This window comes from Musa acuminata, chromosome BXJ2-8, assembly GCF_036884655.1.
Source record: "Musa acuminata AAA Group cultivar baxijiao chromosome BXJ2-8, Cavendish_Baxijiao_AAA, whole genome shotgun sequence".
Lineage (NCBI taxonomy): Eukaryota > Viridiplantae > Streptophyta > Magnoliopsida > Zingiberales > Musaceae > Musa > Musa acuminata.
The window spans coordinates 35,769,162-35,787,441 of NC_088345.1; the positions used below are offsets into that span (position 1 = coordinate 35,769,162).

The window sequence follows — 18,280 nt, forward strand, 5'->3', positions numbered from 1 at the left end:
AGGGCCATCATCGACTCAATGCAAAAACGAGGAGCGGAGCAACTTGGGTGTAACTTGGCGAAGTACTCAAGCCGCATGAAGGGAGCCAGCACAGAAGTTGGAACGTGGAGCAGAGGCATAGTGCTTTCCTTAGACAGAGGTCAAGGACATGAACTCTTGCAAAGGCAAGAGTAGGATCATGTTGTTCCATGGGTCCTTCATTCTGACGGAGCGGACTCATCTCGTATGGTGCCAAAGACGAAGGGAGCTTCGGGGCACATGCACCTTATCTCGGAGAAGCATTTGATGGAGGAACTAAGGCGACTCAATTTGCGGAGGCGAAGTTGGGTACAGAAGGTCTTAGCACGGGGCAAGAGGACACAGAGGCGGGTACTCTTGAAGAATATGCCACAGTGTTGCCATTCGAGTTGCTATGAAGGAAGCGGTGCGCAGCGGAGATTGTGCTGGTAGGGGCAGAGGCCCAGGATCTAGACAATAGTGCATAAATTACAGTGAAGTTGGTGGACTTCGGGAGCTACTAGGCGACGGACTGTCCTAGAGCGGTGCTTCATCTAGGTGTGACCCAAGAGTGGGTGGATGAAGGTCGATTGCCAAAGGAGCGAACAAAATCGAAGGTGGAGGAGACCCTACGATGTATTGGCAGAGGCCACACATGAAGGGTTCACAATTCGAGTTTATTCCACAATGATCAGAATGCAATGGAGATGTCACCAGGAGGCGACATGGTGCAGCGGATCGTGGTGGAACAGTTCGTGGCAATGCGATACACACGACTTAGTCCCGGGAGGGACTGGATCTTATGGAGGTATGATTGGGAGCTATTGGGAGCTCCACTTTGGTGAACAACACGACGGCAAGAAGGGCTATGGATTCAAGGAGTGAATACCATGGTACCGCAGAGGCGGGTCTTCCGTGCGTGAATCGAATTTTGCATCGGATGAAAACCTTGGTCATCAGCATATGGGGACTGGGTTCCACCAAGGGAAAAGTTCGAATGCAAGTACTAGTGAGTTCCATGGGAGGAACTTGATCATGCAGAGGTATGATTGAAGCAGTTGGAGAGTTGGACTGCTTCAGAGCTTATATTCGCTTAAGGGAGCCCAGCAAGTTAGAGGACAAGACCGAGTAAGCGAACGTTGCTACCAAGGAAGGTAAGGAGAACATAATCGGTGCAAACCCTATAACGTGATGGCAGAGGCCATGCATGGGAGTTGCAGTCTGTCTTTCCATCGACCAAACAGACTGCTTGGAGAACACAGAGGTGTTGAAGCAGGGGGTTGAAAGGGGCGAGGAAGCGACGACGAGTCCAGAGGGACTTAGCTACCCAAAATCAAGCATCAGTTAGAATGGAGGTGGACTCAGAGGAGTGCCATGGAGACATATCTACTGATTGTGAAGAAAAGGGATGCAGATGCGAGGCGACGGATAGTAGGGCCATGGGCATGACAACGCCATGGTACCGTAGAGGCGAGACTTCTGTGAAAGTCATTGATCCCTTGCTCTCATGGAGGAGAGCGCTTGGTTTTGAAAGGGGCCGAGGAGGTGGAGAATGCAGAGGCAATCTCCAAGTACCGAGACAAGGCTGAAGGGCAGAGGCCGAAGAACTTCGTAAGACCGGTGTCAATGTGCTTCTCATCAAGATAGCCGAAAGTGAAGGACTTCGGGTCATGCAAGAGTGCATAACCAAGGAACGAAGCAGGCAGTACGCGGTGCTGTACCTTTGCTACTCAGTGGAGTAGGCGGCAGGGTTGATGGAGAAGACGGTACAATCCCAGAGGCGACCAAACCTATGAGAGAACTACTCCAAGTTGGGGTGAAAACTTCCTGCATTCCAGAAGTTCAATGGCATTGAGAAGGTGAATCACAGTAACTAACTCAACGCAAGGAGTGCAAACACTTCAAGTGCTTCAGAAGTGTGAGGAAAGAGCAGGCGAAGGCTAGTAACCAGCTCGATGCATGAAGTACAACCTTGAGGATGCGGGCGAAGTCAAGTAACCTTTGCCTTCTCAACTCTTAAGAGAATGGGCGAAACCGAGTACCCCAATTCTCTTATCTATCCAGCAGAGGAGCTCTGCACAAGTTCAAAGACCCTTCGAAGATAATGGAAGACAATAGTTGTCAAATCCTCACCAATGGTGATCAGTGCTACTGAGAGTAGATTGTCCGCTTCATTTCCCAACGAAATGCCAATAGAAAGCGGAAGTGATGCGAACCTACTTGGATGTGACAACTAAGTGAAAGAAGAGTCAATGAGCAAATTTTGTGGAGGAAGGACCTAAAACTTCAGAAGTTTGCGAGACGATGCTCGTTAAAGCTCCAACAAGCATCCACCCAGTTCATGCAGCATGTGGAATTTGACAGACTGGCGTAGTAAAGATGGTCTTTTCCTTCATTTGGGGGATCCGCAGGAATCAACAATGATTAACACAACTCAGCCAACCCCACACCAGAGTCAGAGTCATTGGTGAGTTGCAGCAGCATGGCGGATCAAAGGTTCGACTACTCAAAATCAGCAGCGGAGAGCAGCAAGGAGCCAAGAGGCGCATTGTAGCTAGAGCAGAAGATCGAAGACTCAGCAAAGGCGAGGAGTTGCAGTGTCGACAAAGGCTTCAACGAGGACGTCGAAGGAATAAGTGGGGGAGAATGTCACGGACAAACTTCTAAACAAGGTGTTTGATGTAATGCTTATGTATGTCCGTGTCTTTTGGCATGTTCATGCCTTGTACAGCATGTAAAGGGGCGGCCGAAGGCTTAATAGTCCCATTTTAGTTGGGTTGGTGGCCTCTTTAGGCTTGTAAATAAAGGTTGTGTCATGTTAACATGTACGAGAGATTCTCGGTCTGTAATGGACCATTTTACCCTTTGTTGTGCCACTGTTCAGAGCTTGTAAAGACTGTTTGTAATTTGCATTGTCTATGAAGTGTTTTTCGGAGATGTTTGCTTGTGGATCCCGATTGAGGCGTTCTCTCTAGCCCGTTCTCTCTTTTGTTGGTCCTAAGGGACAATGGGAGTCTTCGGGGAGGCTGACCTTTGCGGACGGACACGCAAGGGTGCCGCACGACTTAGGCAAAACCAGCTAAGTCCGTGACAATATGGCAGGTAGTCCCTTATATGTGCAACAATGCATTTCCTGGCTGTTACCTCCATGCTCCCGTCGCGCCTCCTCGTGTATTTTGGGAAATCTTAGCCACTAGGGACTACCTTGTGGCCAAGAATCCTAGGCCACAGGGCTGCCTTGTGTAGCTAGGAAACCCTAGCCACCAACGAGTCCTCTACAGCCAGGAAACCCTTGCTGTAGGGCAGCCTTGGGCGGCCAGGAGTCCTGGCCACCAAGGTAACCCCTGCGACCAGGAAACCCTTACCGCCAGGGATGCCCCTTGCAGCCATGAAACTTGGCTGCAGGGGCTGCCAAACTGCAGGTCGAGAGCACCCTTGCTGCTCTTAACCTTGCTGCTTTTGGCTAGGCCGAGAGGAGCAAGCTGTGCTCACGGCAAGGCTACAAGTAGCCTTCGGCCAAATTGCAGGGCAACAATAGTTGCTGCCCCTTTTCCTCTGTTTTGCGACCGTAATTTTGGTGACAAAATATTGATCTAAAGCACCTTTTAGCAGGGAGCAGATATGCAGTCCAGATCTTAAAACTACGACAAAAATTACAGCAATCGCGTAAAAACAATTCTATGCCATTGAATACAACATACGCAGTTTAAAAGTCAATCTTTCGCATGAACAACCTGGCTCTAATGCCACTATAGGGAAATCTGGGGCAACATCACATGCGGAGCGGAAGAACAGAAACAAAAATCCTAGATTTCTATAAAAAAAATAGTCTCTTGTCATCGTGAGAAGATTAGTGCGCAAAAACCCGCGAAACCAAAAAACCACGCGCGTGAAGGGATATGTATTACTTAAGGAGATCATATATCCCTAAAAACCCACAATCCGTATCAGAGGATCAAGGAGGTCATCTATCCTTCTCTCTAGTGGTGATCCACATGGTAGGGGCTACAAAGACTCTCCTTAAATCACTGCATAAATCTTCTCGCTGCATGCACCACGCAATCAAGAAAGGGCCGACTCTTGTTGTCCACACGCCGCAAATAGGGGCTGCTGTCTTAGGAGGAGAGGGGGAGAGGATAATAGGAGGTGGCAGCCAAAAGGGGTTTGACCTATGGTCCTTTGATTCCCTCTTATTTATAAAGGCCCCTTATCAACTTAACCATAATTGATCCTGCCCTATTGGGTACTAGATCTCCATCCAACTATCCAAACTTCTTAGATTAGTGGATCTTTATCCAATAATCTCTCATTGGCTATTGTTGGATCTCATCTATAGGATCCAATAATTCAGGGGCTTATTGGATATCCAATAAGATAAGAGCTTCAACGGATATCTCATATCCGAACCTTTACTCGTCGCAACACTTACTATATGTGTGTGACCCTTTAGGACAAAATATCGAGCTGGCCGTAAGTCATACCTGTTAGAACTCCTTTTGACTCAGTAAATTATTATTTTCATGATAATTCACTCGACTCATCGACTGGTGATGTACTAGGCTACTATGCCACAGTCCTATGATAATACAGGGGAATCCAATCCATTGGACATGTTTGTTCTTAGTTACCGTGTATCTATGGTCACTCATCCATCTAATAACCCATAGATCGTATACCAGACATGATGCTGTCAGGCCCGTATGGTTTTTACTCGAGTCTCACTCTAATCGTATTCTCCCGGAGAATTTTTTTTTCTCTAAATCCGAATGACTCTGGCAATGGATTTGTTTGAACAAGAACACATGAGATGTTTCTCTCTTGACACCGAGAGAGGATGATCCTCTATCGACACTCAATAGCCCTCGTAAGGTTGGTTGTCACTCCTGATGATCAGTTGTATTAGATCTAGAACTTCTAGGCCTATAAGTCCGGTATCAAAGAGTGAAGTACTCATACATGACATCCTTGGTGTCTTAAGTCTAATGATCATATACATAATTGGGATGATGGAATCACTGTTTGACAATGAGATATCATCAACAATCCAACACGTACTGAGCGAATCAATCAGTGAACTCATTCTCCAATAAGCACCTGCATTGTATCCATAGTGTTTCCACACGAGCAACTGTGAGACCAGCCGCCTCCATCACATAAACGGGTATACAACACACAAGTCTATCCGGTTATCTCGATATCCCTCTCGAGTAACCTATGACCGTAATTATTTAGAGTCTGTGTTTAAAGGCTCATTGGTCTCATTATTGTGATCTCATTACGATTTGATTTCTATTGCACAGATCAATGGACATCACAATATATGCAATCATGCAAGATAAAGTGATAAAATGTCAAATAAATAATAAGCAAAATGAGTGCGTATAATATCACACGTGTCATTACTCACGTGATTGGCTTACAGGGCACTAATGACTAGCAGAATAAAATAGGGAAGTAGAGAGAAAGTGAGGGGAAGGGAAAGAAAGAGAAATGTGAGATAAGAGAGGAGGGAGTAAGAGACTAGAGAAGATGCAATTTTTTTCAGTCAAATCTGAAAATTTCTTGATTTATTGACAAGCTCCACTATTCATAGGAGTTTAGGAGCTTTGGTATAATTAATAAAGACAATGATTCCTAAGAGTAATCTCTTAGGAAATTAGTATGCTTTTTAGAAATCCAAACTATGACTTATAGGATATCTAAATAGTAAATGAGTGCACTTGATACAAAAGGAGTCTCTAGAAAGATCAAAAGGCATTTTTTCTTAAATTTTCAACATAATTGTTAGAATCTCTAAGCCAACTAATTGATGACTTTTTAGTGATTTCTTTGCCTAGAATAAACTTTTCTGAAATCCTTTGTAAAGCTAAATGGTTCTCCATCATTCTCTCTCGATAAAAAAGAACTTAACCTCGAAGAGTGATTTGCAAGGTACTAGTCCAATAAGTTTGGTGTAAAGTCACAAAGTTTATCCAAAGTAATCCAAGTGACATCAGAAGATGGACGATCATGCCACTTGACAAGAAAGTGTTGAGTAATGCTAGTAGCAGATGTAATAAGGCAGTCATCAAGAATTGCCTCGATGTCATCCTTGTGTTGTGGGAGAATCGATGCTTTGAGAGGATTGTCACTTACAAGAACATCGGTAGACAGAGGAGGGTCAAAAGTACCATGATATAGAGTTCAATTCTTCATATTGAAAAGTGCTATGATATAGAGTTTTTCGATAATGGGGAAAGGACCAATGGATCGAGCATGTAACTTATTAAATGAGGGCGAACGCAAACCAAGATATAATCACCAATTTGAAACTCTTGACTTCTACGATATGCAATTACATCAAGTTTGTAACTTTCATTACTTTGGATAATTTTATGTCGAATCTCAGCATACCAATCATCAATATGTTGAGCGAAGGAGTGGGTTGGTTCTGAGGCATGATAGTCATGTGGAAGGGGTGCAAGGTCAATGGTAGTGCGAGGACTTATTTTCTGGGTTAAGTATTATTTTCTGGGTTTTTCCTCAACTAAACATCTAAGAAGATTTCCCAAGGAATGGTTAACAACCTCAGTTTGACCATTAGTTTGAAGGTGAAAGGTTAAAGAGAACTTCAATGTTGTGCTAAACAGTTTCCATAAAGGTTTTTAAAAGTAGCTAACAAATTTCAAATCTCTATCGGACACCATGGTTAAGGACAAGTCATGTAATTTAATCACTTCTCGCTTGAGCAACGTCTTGCTTTAAGGAAGGCCAATAAAATCTATCCTTGACTAATGCAATGGTTTTGTTTCAGCTTAGGTGACCTGCTAATCCACCCACATGCATTTCCTAAACAAGGAAGTCTCAAAGGGAGGATCCAGTAAGTGGAGTCTCTCGGTAGTTGGGCCTTATGAAGGAGACTTGGGAGTTCCTGATTTATCCTTTTTGTCGGTTTTGCGAATCGCAGGATGATATTTTTGCCTTTGTATGAAAAGACAAGTGTTTTCTCTTTCATGATTAGTAACATTAAGGTCATACAACCAAGGTCAACCAAAAAGAATATAGGCAACGTCCATTGGTATGACATAACAACAGGACTCATCTTGGTAATTGCCCATTTTGATTGGTACTAGACGTCTCTCTATCATAGGTAGAGTGATTTTGTCAACCCAGTCTACTTTGAATGAGGTCGGATATGACTACTTTAAGGTTTAGTCTTTTGATAGCAGATTTTGAGACTACATTCATAGTGCTATTCCCATCAATAACTAATTTGTAAGTTCTTTCCCTGCTTTCGATAAAAGTATGAAAGATACTTGTCCTCTTCCATTCATTGGAATCACTAGTAGTAGAGAGAATAGTACGGACAACATTATAATAGGCATCTTTAATTTTTAGTTTATTTTTGTTAGTTGATTAGTCTTCGGGTTCAACTACTTGGTCTACTTTCTCGATTTGATTCTCTAGTTCTTGTTTTAAGGTAAGGGTACATTGAGGATAACGAGAGACAATGTGACCTCTATTATGGTAATAATAATACTAGATTGAAGATGAACTAGTTTGAGAATCAATAGTTGGATGATTCATAGTTGGGCCATGATTGTTGCTAATAGTGAGAATTTTTGACTTGATAGAGTCACTACTTGGGGTAGATTGAGTAAAAGTTTATTGTCAAGAGACTAAGAAGATACTCGACAAATTGGATAAAGTTTGATATTCTTCTTAATATCAATGGTTCGTCGGCAAGCTTTTTTCTTAGTGTTGGAGAAACTAAGGGAGACTTCCCATTGGATGTCAAACCTCAACCCATTAACAAATCTTCGAACAGTGATGATTTGGTCCTCTTCTATTTCACACTTAGGTAAAAGGTACTTAAATTGGGCCAAATACTCAACCACACTAGAATTCAACCGTTTAAGGTTTAACAATTGTTCAACCATTGGCTTTGAAATTAGGTTAGTGAATATTTTTTCTGAAGTTTTTGTTTCATGAGTCATGACTTTCCATTAAGTGATGGAAGTCTCTCGACGGTGTTCGAGACTACGTTGGACATGTTGCTAATTTCCTAGCGTAACCCTAATAGTTTCAATTTTGCAAATTGTACATGTTCAATATCAATCATTCCATACCACTCAAAGTAGTATTCTGTGCTATCGAACCAGTCAACAAATATATTTGGGTCAAACCTACCATCAAAATCTAGCACATCCACTTTGACTCTTTTAGCCATTCCCCCCAAATTGTTAGCAAATTGAACTCGTTCACCCATTACTCGAGTTTGCGAATTTCTAGTAGGTTCTAGGAATTCTTTGTTAAGGTCAAAGGCTTGGTCATCAATAATTGCTGGTGCATGATTGTCAACAGGTGCCCTATAGGTGGACCTAGGATTTATTGAAGCTATGGATTGTGGATAATAGACATGTTGCCTAATCGACTCATCAACCTCCTCATTTATGGGTCATTTTTCACGATGTTGGAGAGCTCTTAGGACTTGGGTCATTTGGTTACATAACTGGTTCAACATTGTGTTTTGATTTGCTAGCTTGGTCCTAAGGGTGTCTACCTCACTCTGTTGGTTTGGGGATTCATCAGAACTGATTTGGTTTTCACCTCGCCGAGTCATGATTCTAATACTATCGACAAATTACCCTTTGGTAATGAGGTTGTTAATTGTTGCAATGCAGCACAAGGTAGAAATGTAATGTTTCAAATGACTTACTTTTTTTTTACTTTTTGTTTTGTTTTTTATTTTTTATTTTTGGGATAATTTTCAAGTATTCAAATTTTAGTGGTATTACAGTTGTAGGTAAAGAGGAGAGATATGGTGATAAATAAAAAAAACAAGGATAAAACGATGGGAGAAACAATAAAAATCATGATCTAATGAAATATACAAATTTTCTTTTGACAAAAAGTATTAGTAAAGTATTCAAAAATTTACTCGGTATTAAGAGCTATGTGGTCCACCAATTCCGTAGGGATAATCTCCCCAAAGTCTAACTCAACATGTAAGGGGGTTGATGTTGGAGGTGCAAAGATCCTTGAGTATTGATCGAAGCTTTTGTTGTTGGTTGGAATCCAATGGGGTACAGGGCAGGTTTCTTGATATGCTATGATACCAAACTCATGTAGAACAGAGTAGGGAAGTAGAGAGAAAGAGAGGGAAAGAGAAAGAAAGAGAAGTGTGAGATAAGAGAGGAGAGTAAGAGACTAGAGAAGATACAATTCTTTTCATTCAAATCTAAAAATTGCTTAATCTATTGACCAGCTCCACTATTCCTAGGGGTTTAGGAGCCTTGGTACAATTAATGAAGACAATGATTCCCAAGATTAATCTCCTAGGGAATTAGTATGCTTTTTAGAAATCCAAAATGTGGCTTATAGGATACCTAAATAATAAATGAGTGCACTTAATATAAAAGGAGTTCCTAGAAAGATCAAAAGATTTTTTTTTAGTTTTCAACACAACTCTTAGAATTTTTAGGCTAATTAATTGATGACTTTTTATTGATTTCTTTGTTTAGAACAAACTTTTCTGAAATCCTTTGTAAAGCTGGATCGTTCTCCATCAGTTTGTTCTTTAAATGATTGCTTTTTGGTTGGTTGTGATGAGTTTGACACTCCTGTCAGAGTTGTGGATGCCATGAAGTTGCTTGCTAGTGGCAAATTTAGGTTCACTGGACCGCTAGGAAAAGAAGCTGATGGAGTTAATTATTAATGTAAAGGAAAAAGGCTTTCATTGTTTTTATAAAATAAAAAATGTTATTGTAGATGTTGGATGTTGGCTCCAAAGGGTTCATTTCTTTTGGAATTTTTCTTAGTTTTATTGTTTTATTTTTATAAATGTTGCTGTCATTGTCTTTCTTTACACTACTTACCGGTATATACTAATTCCATTTGCTTGTAACAATTTGTACTGTCAGAGCGTGTTGGAGCTGATGTGGTTGAATGTGCATGTCTGATTGGTTTACCTAAATTTAAGGTACTCTCCAAATGACTTTATTGTTACTTCATCTTTGATTTTATTCATTCTTGACTTGATAGTTTTTATTTAAAGCCTTCTAAAATATAAATTGATTTTGACTTTATATAATTGACCGTTTAAAGTGTGTTGTCATGCATGGTTTGAGATGGAATGAGACATTAAAGCACCTCACTGAGCACTTGAAAGTGCTGACTGCTTAAGCACGTTATATCCATATTTCTCGCATATCCATGATGGGAACTTATACTATAGTAGATAAAAGCATAATATAAAAACTCAAATTATAACTGACACTAATAAGAATATGATCCGCATCCATGCAATATAAGTTATCTATTTAGACAATAACTTAGACGAAGGATTTGAATCACAATCCAATAGCCTGGGTAGTATACTGACTGTATTGCTTGGTATCATTGAAAAATTAAACTAAATACCTGTGTAACCTATATGTTTGGGTACTTATCCTTGGTTGGAATGATCAATATTGATCAGTATGTATCAGTATGATCAATATCGATCAGTATGTTTGGGTACTTATCCTTGGTATCACTGATTCAGTCCAATTAGTATTTATAGACTTGCCTTAAGCCCACATCCCTATTTATAGTCTAATAGTAAATCCATGCCACCCGATCAACAGTTTATATAACTAACCCTGACCAACTTGTTGCCTTCTTTCCACTAGTGAGCTACCAATATGAAGCTATATGCTCTGGTACCTATCATAGTTGGATTGAATACTTGCCTTTGGTCCACATCTCTGTTTATAGTCTAATGATAAATCCATGCCACCTGATCAACCATTTATATAACTAACCCGGGCCAACTTTCTGACTTCTTGCCACTCACGAGTGGGTCCTCATCTCTGTTATAGTCTAATGCTAAATCCATGCCACCTGATCAACCATTTATATAACTAACCCTGATCAACTTTCTGACTTCTTGCCACTCACGAGCTAGCCTAGATGATTTTTGAAGTATTAACCGTGCCACATAGGACAACTAATTTGGTTAGTTACATCCTTACATGACCAAAATTAAGAACATTAGGAAGGTAAGTACACCAGCTAGTGGAGGAATGGAAATGGTCCTTTGATTGCCATGACAATTGATTGATGAGTAGTCGCAGAAATTGCTTGCTTTCTGTGACAGTATATTCTATGTTTCTAGAGGAAAAGTAGAATTTTTTAAGATAATTTCTTCTAATGAAATTTTGAACAACAGAATTAAAGAGGTGGCGAAGATTAGATTCCCTTAAGAGATAGCAGGCAAAGATACTGCACAATGTTTGGAACTTTTGAACTCCTAGGAAAATTTTGTGCAGTTTTTTTTTTTCCATCATCCATGCCATTCTGATCATATCGGTTGCTATGAAGCAGAAACAGATTGAGTAGATTTCATGGATGATTTTAACATAGTTTTTCTTCCAAACCTCCACTAGGCATTAACCAGTTAAAGTTGGTTCAAATTAACAGATCGATTGGTAAAGATTTACTCGACTGGTTCCAGATTAATGCATGCAAACATGGAGAACCTTCTATTAATTTTCAAGACTTAGACAAATTTCTAAAACAAGGAGAATTGGCACGTTCTGCTATAAAGTTCAGCGATCTTCTCATATGGTTCCATAACCTTTGGCATTGTGCTTCTAACATTGAATCATCTTAGTCAGGGGAGATTAGGCAATGAACACTACCTGCTGGAGAATGTTGGTTCGTTTATCCGCTTCAAACATTCCCACTCTTTTCTTTTATAAAAATCAAATGAGGCATTGCCTCTTCATAGTACTTATACTGGAGGAAATCATTTTAAGAATTGTTCTAGTTTCTTATTAAGTGTTTGGATAGTTTTATTGACTTTTTTACTTTTAGGGTGGTTGCTGGCTAAATGGAAAACCGGTGTATGTACTTGTTGACTGCCGACAATAGGATGTCATCCAGGTTTGCTGCATTGTTGTCTTGGCCTTACAATTTTACATTAAATCACTGCTTCTATCTTAAGTGTCAACTTATGTCACTTCTTTTTATAAATCATCATTCAAAGTGCCAAACTTTTGCTTTTGTCATTAAAACTTTCAAACTACAGTTTTCATTGCAAAAGATAGACACTCACCTACAAATCTTATATTTGGCGGATATTAGTTGATTGACTAGTCTCCTTTTAGTCTTAAAAGTTGACCAGAACTTCAATGAATTAACATTCATGTGTTGAATCTCGTATTTTGATGATGAAACTACTTGATATATGTTTATGATTTAATCTGCGTTTTGAGTGACGCAGGATGCTTCGATCAGGATGAGACAATTAAAGCAGGAAAATCATATTGTGCCGAAGGAACATGTCAGAAGATTGGACGTCGGGCCAGTGGATCGGTCGACGTATCGACAGAAGGCTTCGGGCCGTGGACTCGGGCATCGGGCCAAGAAGAGCGGGTATTGTGCCAAGGATATCGGCGTTGCGGAGTCAACTGGCCGATTGGGCAATAGGCTGCACGAGAGGACGATGCGCCGAAGAATCAGGACGAAGCGTCGAGGGACCAATGACATGTCGGACAACTTGGTTAATTGCTTAGGATTAATTGTCTCGATTGAAGTTTTGTTTTGTTGTGCAGGATTAACTATGATAACGATGAAGACATAAAGCGAAACAAAGTGTTGGAGTCAAGCGCGAAGGATTTGTTGCGAGTTCGAGAGTTCGACGGAAGTCCGAAGATTCGTTGGGAGTTCGCGGAGCTCGCCGAGAAAGATCGGAGCTTGCCGAAGAAGCTCGTTGGAACTCGCTAAGAACAAATCGTGAAGTCTAGGAGCTTGCCGAGAGTCCGCAGAATGGTTTCCGAGAGTTCATCGGAAGACCGCCGGAAGTTTGCCGGAAGCTCGCTAGAAGAAGTCTTGACTTGCGGACTTTGTAATAGCTTAGAAAATGTCTTTAAATTCATAGTTAGCACGTTAATTAGGGTTAGGATTAGGTGTTAATCCTATAACCCAAGTAGGGGCCAATTAGGCCCAAGTTCGGACTGGTTTGGACCAAGTTTGGAGCCAAACCAAGTGAGCTGGAATAGTGAAGAGGTGCCACCTCTCCAGCCTGGAGGTGCCACCGCCAGGGCTGCGAGGTTGGGAGGTGCAACCGCCCCAGCCAGGAGGTGCAACCGCCTGGGCTGTGGGTTTGGGAGGTGCAACCGCCCCAGCCAGGAGGTGCAACCGCCTGGGCTGTGGGGTTGGGAGGTGCAACCGCCCCAGCCAAGAGGTTGCACCGCCAGAGCTCGAGTTCCGAGCTCTGCCAGGCGATGCAACCACCGAGCTCAGTCTTCGAGCTCTGGCAGAGAGGTGCATCAGCCTGAGCTCAGTCTCGAGCTCTGCCAGGTGATGCATTCACCAAGCTCAGTCTTCGAGCTCTGGCAGAGAGGTGGATCAGCCTGAGCTCAGCTTGGAGCTCTGCCAGGTGATGCAACCACCGAGCTCTGTTTCGAGCTCTGTCAGGTGATGCAATCACCAAGCTCAGTCTTCGAGCTCTGCCAGGTGATGCAACCATCGAGCTCAGTCTTCGAGCTCTGGCAGAGAGAAGCAATCGGCAGAGCTCAGTCTTCGAGCTCTGCCAGGCGGTGCCACCTCTCCAGTCGAGAGGTGCAACCGCCTGATCCCAGAAATTCTGGGATTTGATCGATTTGATCGTTTTGAGCTCGAATTTTGAATTGGGTTGGGGCCTATAAATACCCCACCCATTCAGCATTGAATTGAGCAAGAACTGACCCGAAATCTTGATCTTTTCAGTGGTTCTTAGAGCTCAAAACTGCTAGTTTTCCTCCTCCTTCTGTTCTTCAAGTTTGAGTTGAAAAGAGAGGAGAGAAAACATCTGTAAAGGTTGTCTCCTAAGCCTGTCAAAAGGAGAGAAACTGTAAAAGGGCAGTTAGCCTTCGCCCATTGAAGGAAGGCACCTAGTTGACGTCGGCAACCTCATCGGTGGAGGAAGCCAAAAGTGGAGTAGGTCAAGGCTGACCGAACCACTCTAAATCTCTGGTTTGCGTTTACTTTTGAGCACTTTATCATTACTGCAAACCTCCCTCATCACTACTGCTCTCTGCGCTTTCACGAACAAGTTCTAAGTGCTGTTCTTCCAAATCTGCATTCAGACGTAAACTCGTATTTTCATACATTACAGTTTACGTTTACGTTTGATTCTGCAGAACTGTTTTCCGTGCTTTTACGAACGAGCTTCCTTGCAGTTTACGCTTACATTTTAATCCTATTAATAACTGCAATCTGTCCTCTACGATTTTACGAACGAGTTTCAACATTTAGACGTAAAACTGCATTCAGACGTAAATCGGCTTTCTTCGCTCAATCATCAGATTTCAGTTCACGTTTACGTCTTGGTTTCAACTGCATACTGCCTTCTGCGAGTATACAAACGAGTTTCAAAGTTTAGACGTAAATCTGCGTCTAACTGCGTTTAGACGTAAATCTGCGTTTAGACGTAAAACTGCGTTTAGACGTAAAACTGCGTTTAGACGTAAAACTGCGTTTAGACGTAAATCTGCGTTTAGACGTAAAACTACGTTTAGACGTAAAACTGCGTTTAGACGTAAATCTGCGTTTAGACGTAAATCTGCATTTAGACGTAAATCTGAGTTTAGACGCAAAACTGCGCTTAGACGCAAAACTGCGCTTAGACGCAATCTGCGCTTAGACGCAAAACTGCGCTTTGACGCAATCTGCGCTTAGACGCAAACTGCACTTAGATACAAACTGAGAATTTGCTTTTGCATCATAATAGTTTTTAAACAAACGCAGCTTTTGGTTTTAATCGCTGTAAGATTTCCGCTGCACTAATTCACCCCCCCCCTCTTAGTGCTCTCGATCCTAACAATTGGTATCAGAGCGGGGTATTTCTCATTTCGGATTTACACCCGAGAGAAATGACTTTTCAAGAGGGCTGTTCGGTCTTTCGTCCACCGTTCTTTAACGGATTGGACTACACTTATTGGAAAACTCGAATGAGAGTTTTCTTAATTTCTCTAAATCTGGATTTATGGAATATCATTGAAAACGGTTTTCAACTTCCCTCCAAACCGATGAACGAATGGTCGGTTTTGGAGAAGAAGAATTTTTCTTTAAACGCAAAGGCTATGAATGCCTTATTTTGCGCATTGGACAAAAATGAGTTCAATCGGATTTCTACGTGTGAAACGGCTTTCGATATTTGGCGCACTCTTGAAATCACGCACGAGGGAACTAGTAGAGTCAAAGACTCGAAAGTTAATATTCTACTGCTTGATTTCGAGCTTTTTCATATGAAACCAAGCGAAACCGTTGTTGACATGTACACCCGTTTTACGGATGTCGTCAATGGTTTAAAATCACTTGGTAAAAGCTTTTCGGATTTTGAACTCGTTAACAAAGTTTTGCGCTCACTTTCTAAAACTTGGGATTCAAAAGTAACTGCTATTCAAGAATCGAAAAACTTGAACCAGTTTCCACTTGAAGAACTAATTGGTTCATTGATCACATATGAAATGACGTGCAATGCACGTGAAGAACTTGAGAACCACCTTCCAAAGAACAGGAAGGATTTGGAACTCTGGACAAATGAATGCCACTTGAGCGATGACTCAAGTGATGAGGACAATGATGAACAAACCAACCTTCCAAAGAACAGGAAGGATTTGGGACATAGATCATTTGAAGACCACTCGAGCATAAGCTCAAGTGATGGTGAACTTAAAATGAAACAAAAATTAAAAAGCAAAAAGAATGGAACTACTTGCTTTAAACGCAAGAAGAAGAACAAAAATTGGGATGAATCGAGCTCCTCCGAAGAAGAGAAAGTCAACAAAAGCAAGGCGGCAAACTACGCCTTAACAGCCTACAATGATGAGGTAATCGAAATCCCCCTAATTTACTTCGAAATTACATGATGCTTTTCATGATGCACTTTTCTTTTTCTTTAAATTTTGTTGAAAATTATATTTTTAATAATTTAACAATGAAAATGCAAAAATATGATCATGCTTGTAATCTTGAAAATGATAATGAAAATTGCATGTCTTATGTTAATGCAAGATAGAAATCTAATGATTTTACACCTAGTGAGATTAATCTTATGTGCTTGAGAAGCAAGAATGTATATTTTGATGATTTTCATATTGCTTTTCAATGACGATACATGGCTTTTGTCTAGAAGGCTTGATATTTTTCATTGTCTTTGTTTATGAAATATAATGTATGGTTTTGACATAAAAATAAAGATTTGAGCATGCTATTATAAAGTCAATCATAGATTAAAACTAAAGAGGTTTTAGGCATCTATAAGAATCATTCAAAATTATGTTCAATGAAACCTTGCTTAATGTTGCAATGAAAATATTAAAGTTATACTTGATGATTTCAGATTTGACAAATGCTACACTTTAAATATGAATCATTCTTCAATCAGATTAAATGCTTCAATCATTTTCTAACTCTAGAGTTCTCGATTTTGGTGAAATACAAGTGATAAATTCATTTATGATATCTTGTAAATCACTTGAATTATGAATGAGTTTTTCTTTTTTATGATGTGTTAAAAGAATCACTTAAAAAGAAAATGTTTTTCCCATTTTATCGAGATTAATGATTTCATGATATTATGTGAATCTCGAAACTAATTTTGATGAAATAGTAATAACGTTATTCATGTTATGAATCTTAAAAATGATAATATGCTTCATGTGATAATATGGATACATGAAACACTTATGATTTTCTGTGTATTCATAAAATATTTATCTCATCATCCAATAACTCTTCTTGATATTCCTTATGAGATGAAATGAAATAATGCATGAAATACAAATGAGGAGTTAATAATCATGCATAATAGGATGTAATGAATTCTAGATACCATCGTTTGAATATCTATGATCATGCTGCCAAAATGATATATCACGAATGCTTGAATATCATGTTTGATATGCTCATGATGATGATTGATTTTTCGGTATCATGCATAAACTTTTTGAAATGTAATGTTAATGAATCTGTGCATTGAAACTATAATGATGCACAAATAAAAATGATTACTTACCTTTGTCATGATTTAGAAATTGATGTAAAGGGTTTTTCCCTTGTTGACAATGACAAAGGGGGAGATAGCTAGCTTGTACAAGTCAAGAAGATGCAAAAACTTGATTTGCTAGCTTACCTATTTTAAGAAGCAAAGATTGCTAACTTGCTTATTTCAAGAAGAAAAATTGTCTTCTTGAACATCACTATCTTGAATATCTCAAGAAGCAAAACTTGCAATTTGCACATTGTAATAGGAAGCAAGAATCATGAGCTTACACAAGAAATTTATCTTGCATTTGCTTTCGAAATTTTTGCTAGCTTATATATTGTGAAACTTGTATATCGTAAAAATTGCTAGCTTGTTGGTCTAAAGAGAAGCAAAAAGTTGCTATCTCAAAAGAAGCAAATGTGCTATCTTGCCTATCTCAAGAGGCAAAAATGCTAACTTGCGCATCTAGCAAAGTGAGCAAAATCTTCAAGAAGCAAGAGTTGCCTTCTTGAATATCTCTATTTTGCTAGCTTGCATGATGTAGAACTTGCTATCTTGAACATTACCAAAAGTGCTATCTTATATGCTATAAAACTTGCATATCTAAAACTTGATAGCATGAATGTTCTAAGCATGATGTAACACATGCTAAATCTTCTAGCTCCAAGATTGCATGATGATAAAACTTGATACTATGTTTTTCATGCAATGAGTTGAACCAATATCACACACAAACACTTGATTGTGATACTTCTCCTTTTTGTTGATGACAAAGGGGGAGAAGTATGTTGATGACATGACATGTGATGCATAAGTTTATGCATAAGTTCATGTTGACGTGTTGCAAGTATTCATGATGAATATTGCAATGACTTGAATTCAGTGTGAATTCAAGGTTCTATCAATATGGCATATTGATAGGGGGAGTTTGTTTAAACTCCGGGAGTTAAGGTTAACTCCGTTTATGATGACATGTTGCTTAGATTTTTGAATCTAAGAGGTTCTATCAATATGGCATATTGATAGGGGGAGTTTGTTTAAACTCCGGGAGTTAAGTTTAACTCCGTCATCAAGTGGTTGTCATCATCAAAAAGGGGGAGATTGTTGAATCTCGTATTTTGATGATGAAACTACTTGATATATGTTTATGATTTAATCTGCGTTTTGAGTGACGCAGGATGCTTCGATCAGGATGAGACAATTAAAGCAGGAAAATCATATTGTGCCGAAGGAACATGTCAGAAGATTGGACGTCGGGCCAGTGGATCGGTCGACGTATCGACAGAA

At 40.2% G+C, this 18,280-nt stretch overlaps 1 protein-coding gene across 3 annotated transcripts in view; it reads left to right on the plus strand.

Annotated features, from left to right (window-relative positions):
• Nucleotides 1–18,280, plus strand: part of LOC103994936 (adenine phosphoribosyltransferase 4) — a 39,499-nt gene that overhangs the window by 10,362 nt on the left and 10,857 nt on the right. For 2 of the 3 annotated variants that reach the window (XR_010489390.1, XM_009415398.3), the window contains exons 5-6: nucleotides 9,900–9,958; nucleotides 11,836–11,904. Coding sequence is in view for 2 of the 3 variants with exons in the window: in XM_009415398.3 (XP_009413673.1) it covers nucleotides 9,900–9,958; nucleotides 11,836–11,892 (116 nt within the window). In the remaining variant the exon portion in view is untranslated. The remainder of the gene's footprint in view (nucleotides 1–9,899; nucleotides 9,959–11,835; nucleotides 11,905–18,280) is intronic. The other variant, XM_065121396.1, reaches the window with a different exon arrangement.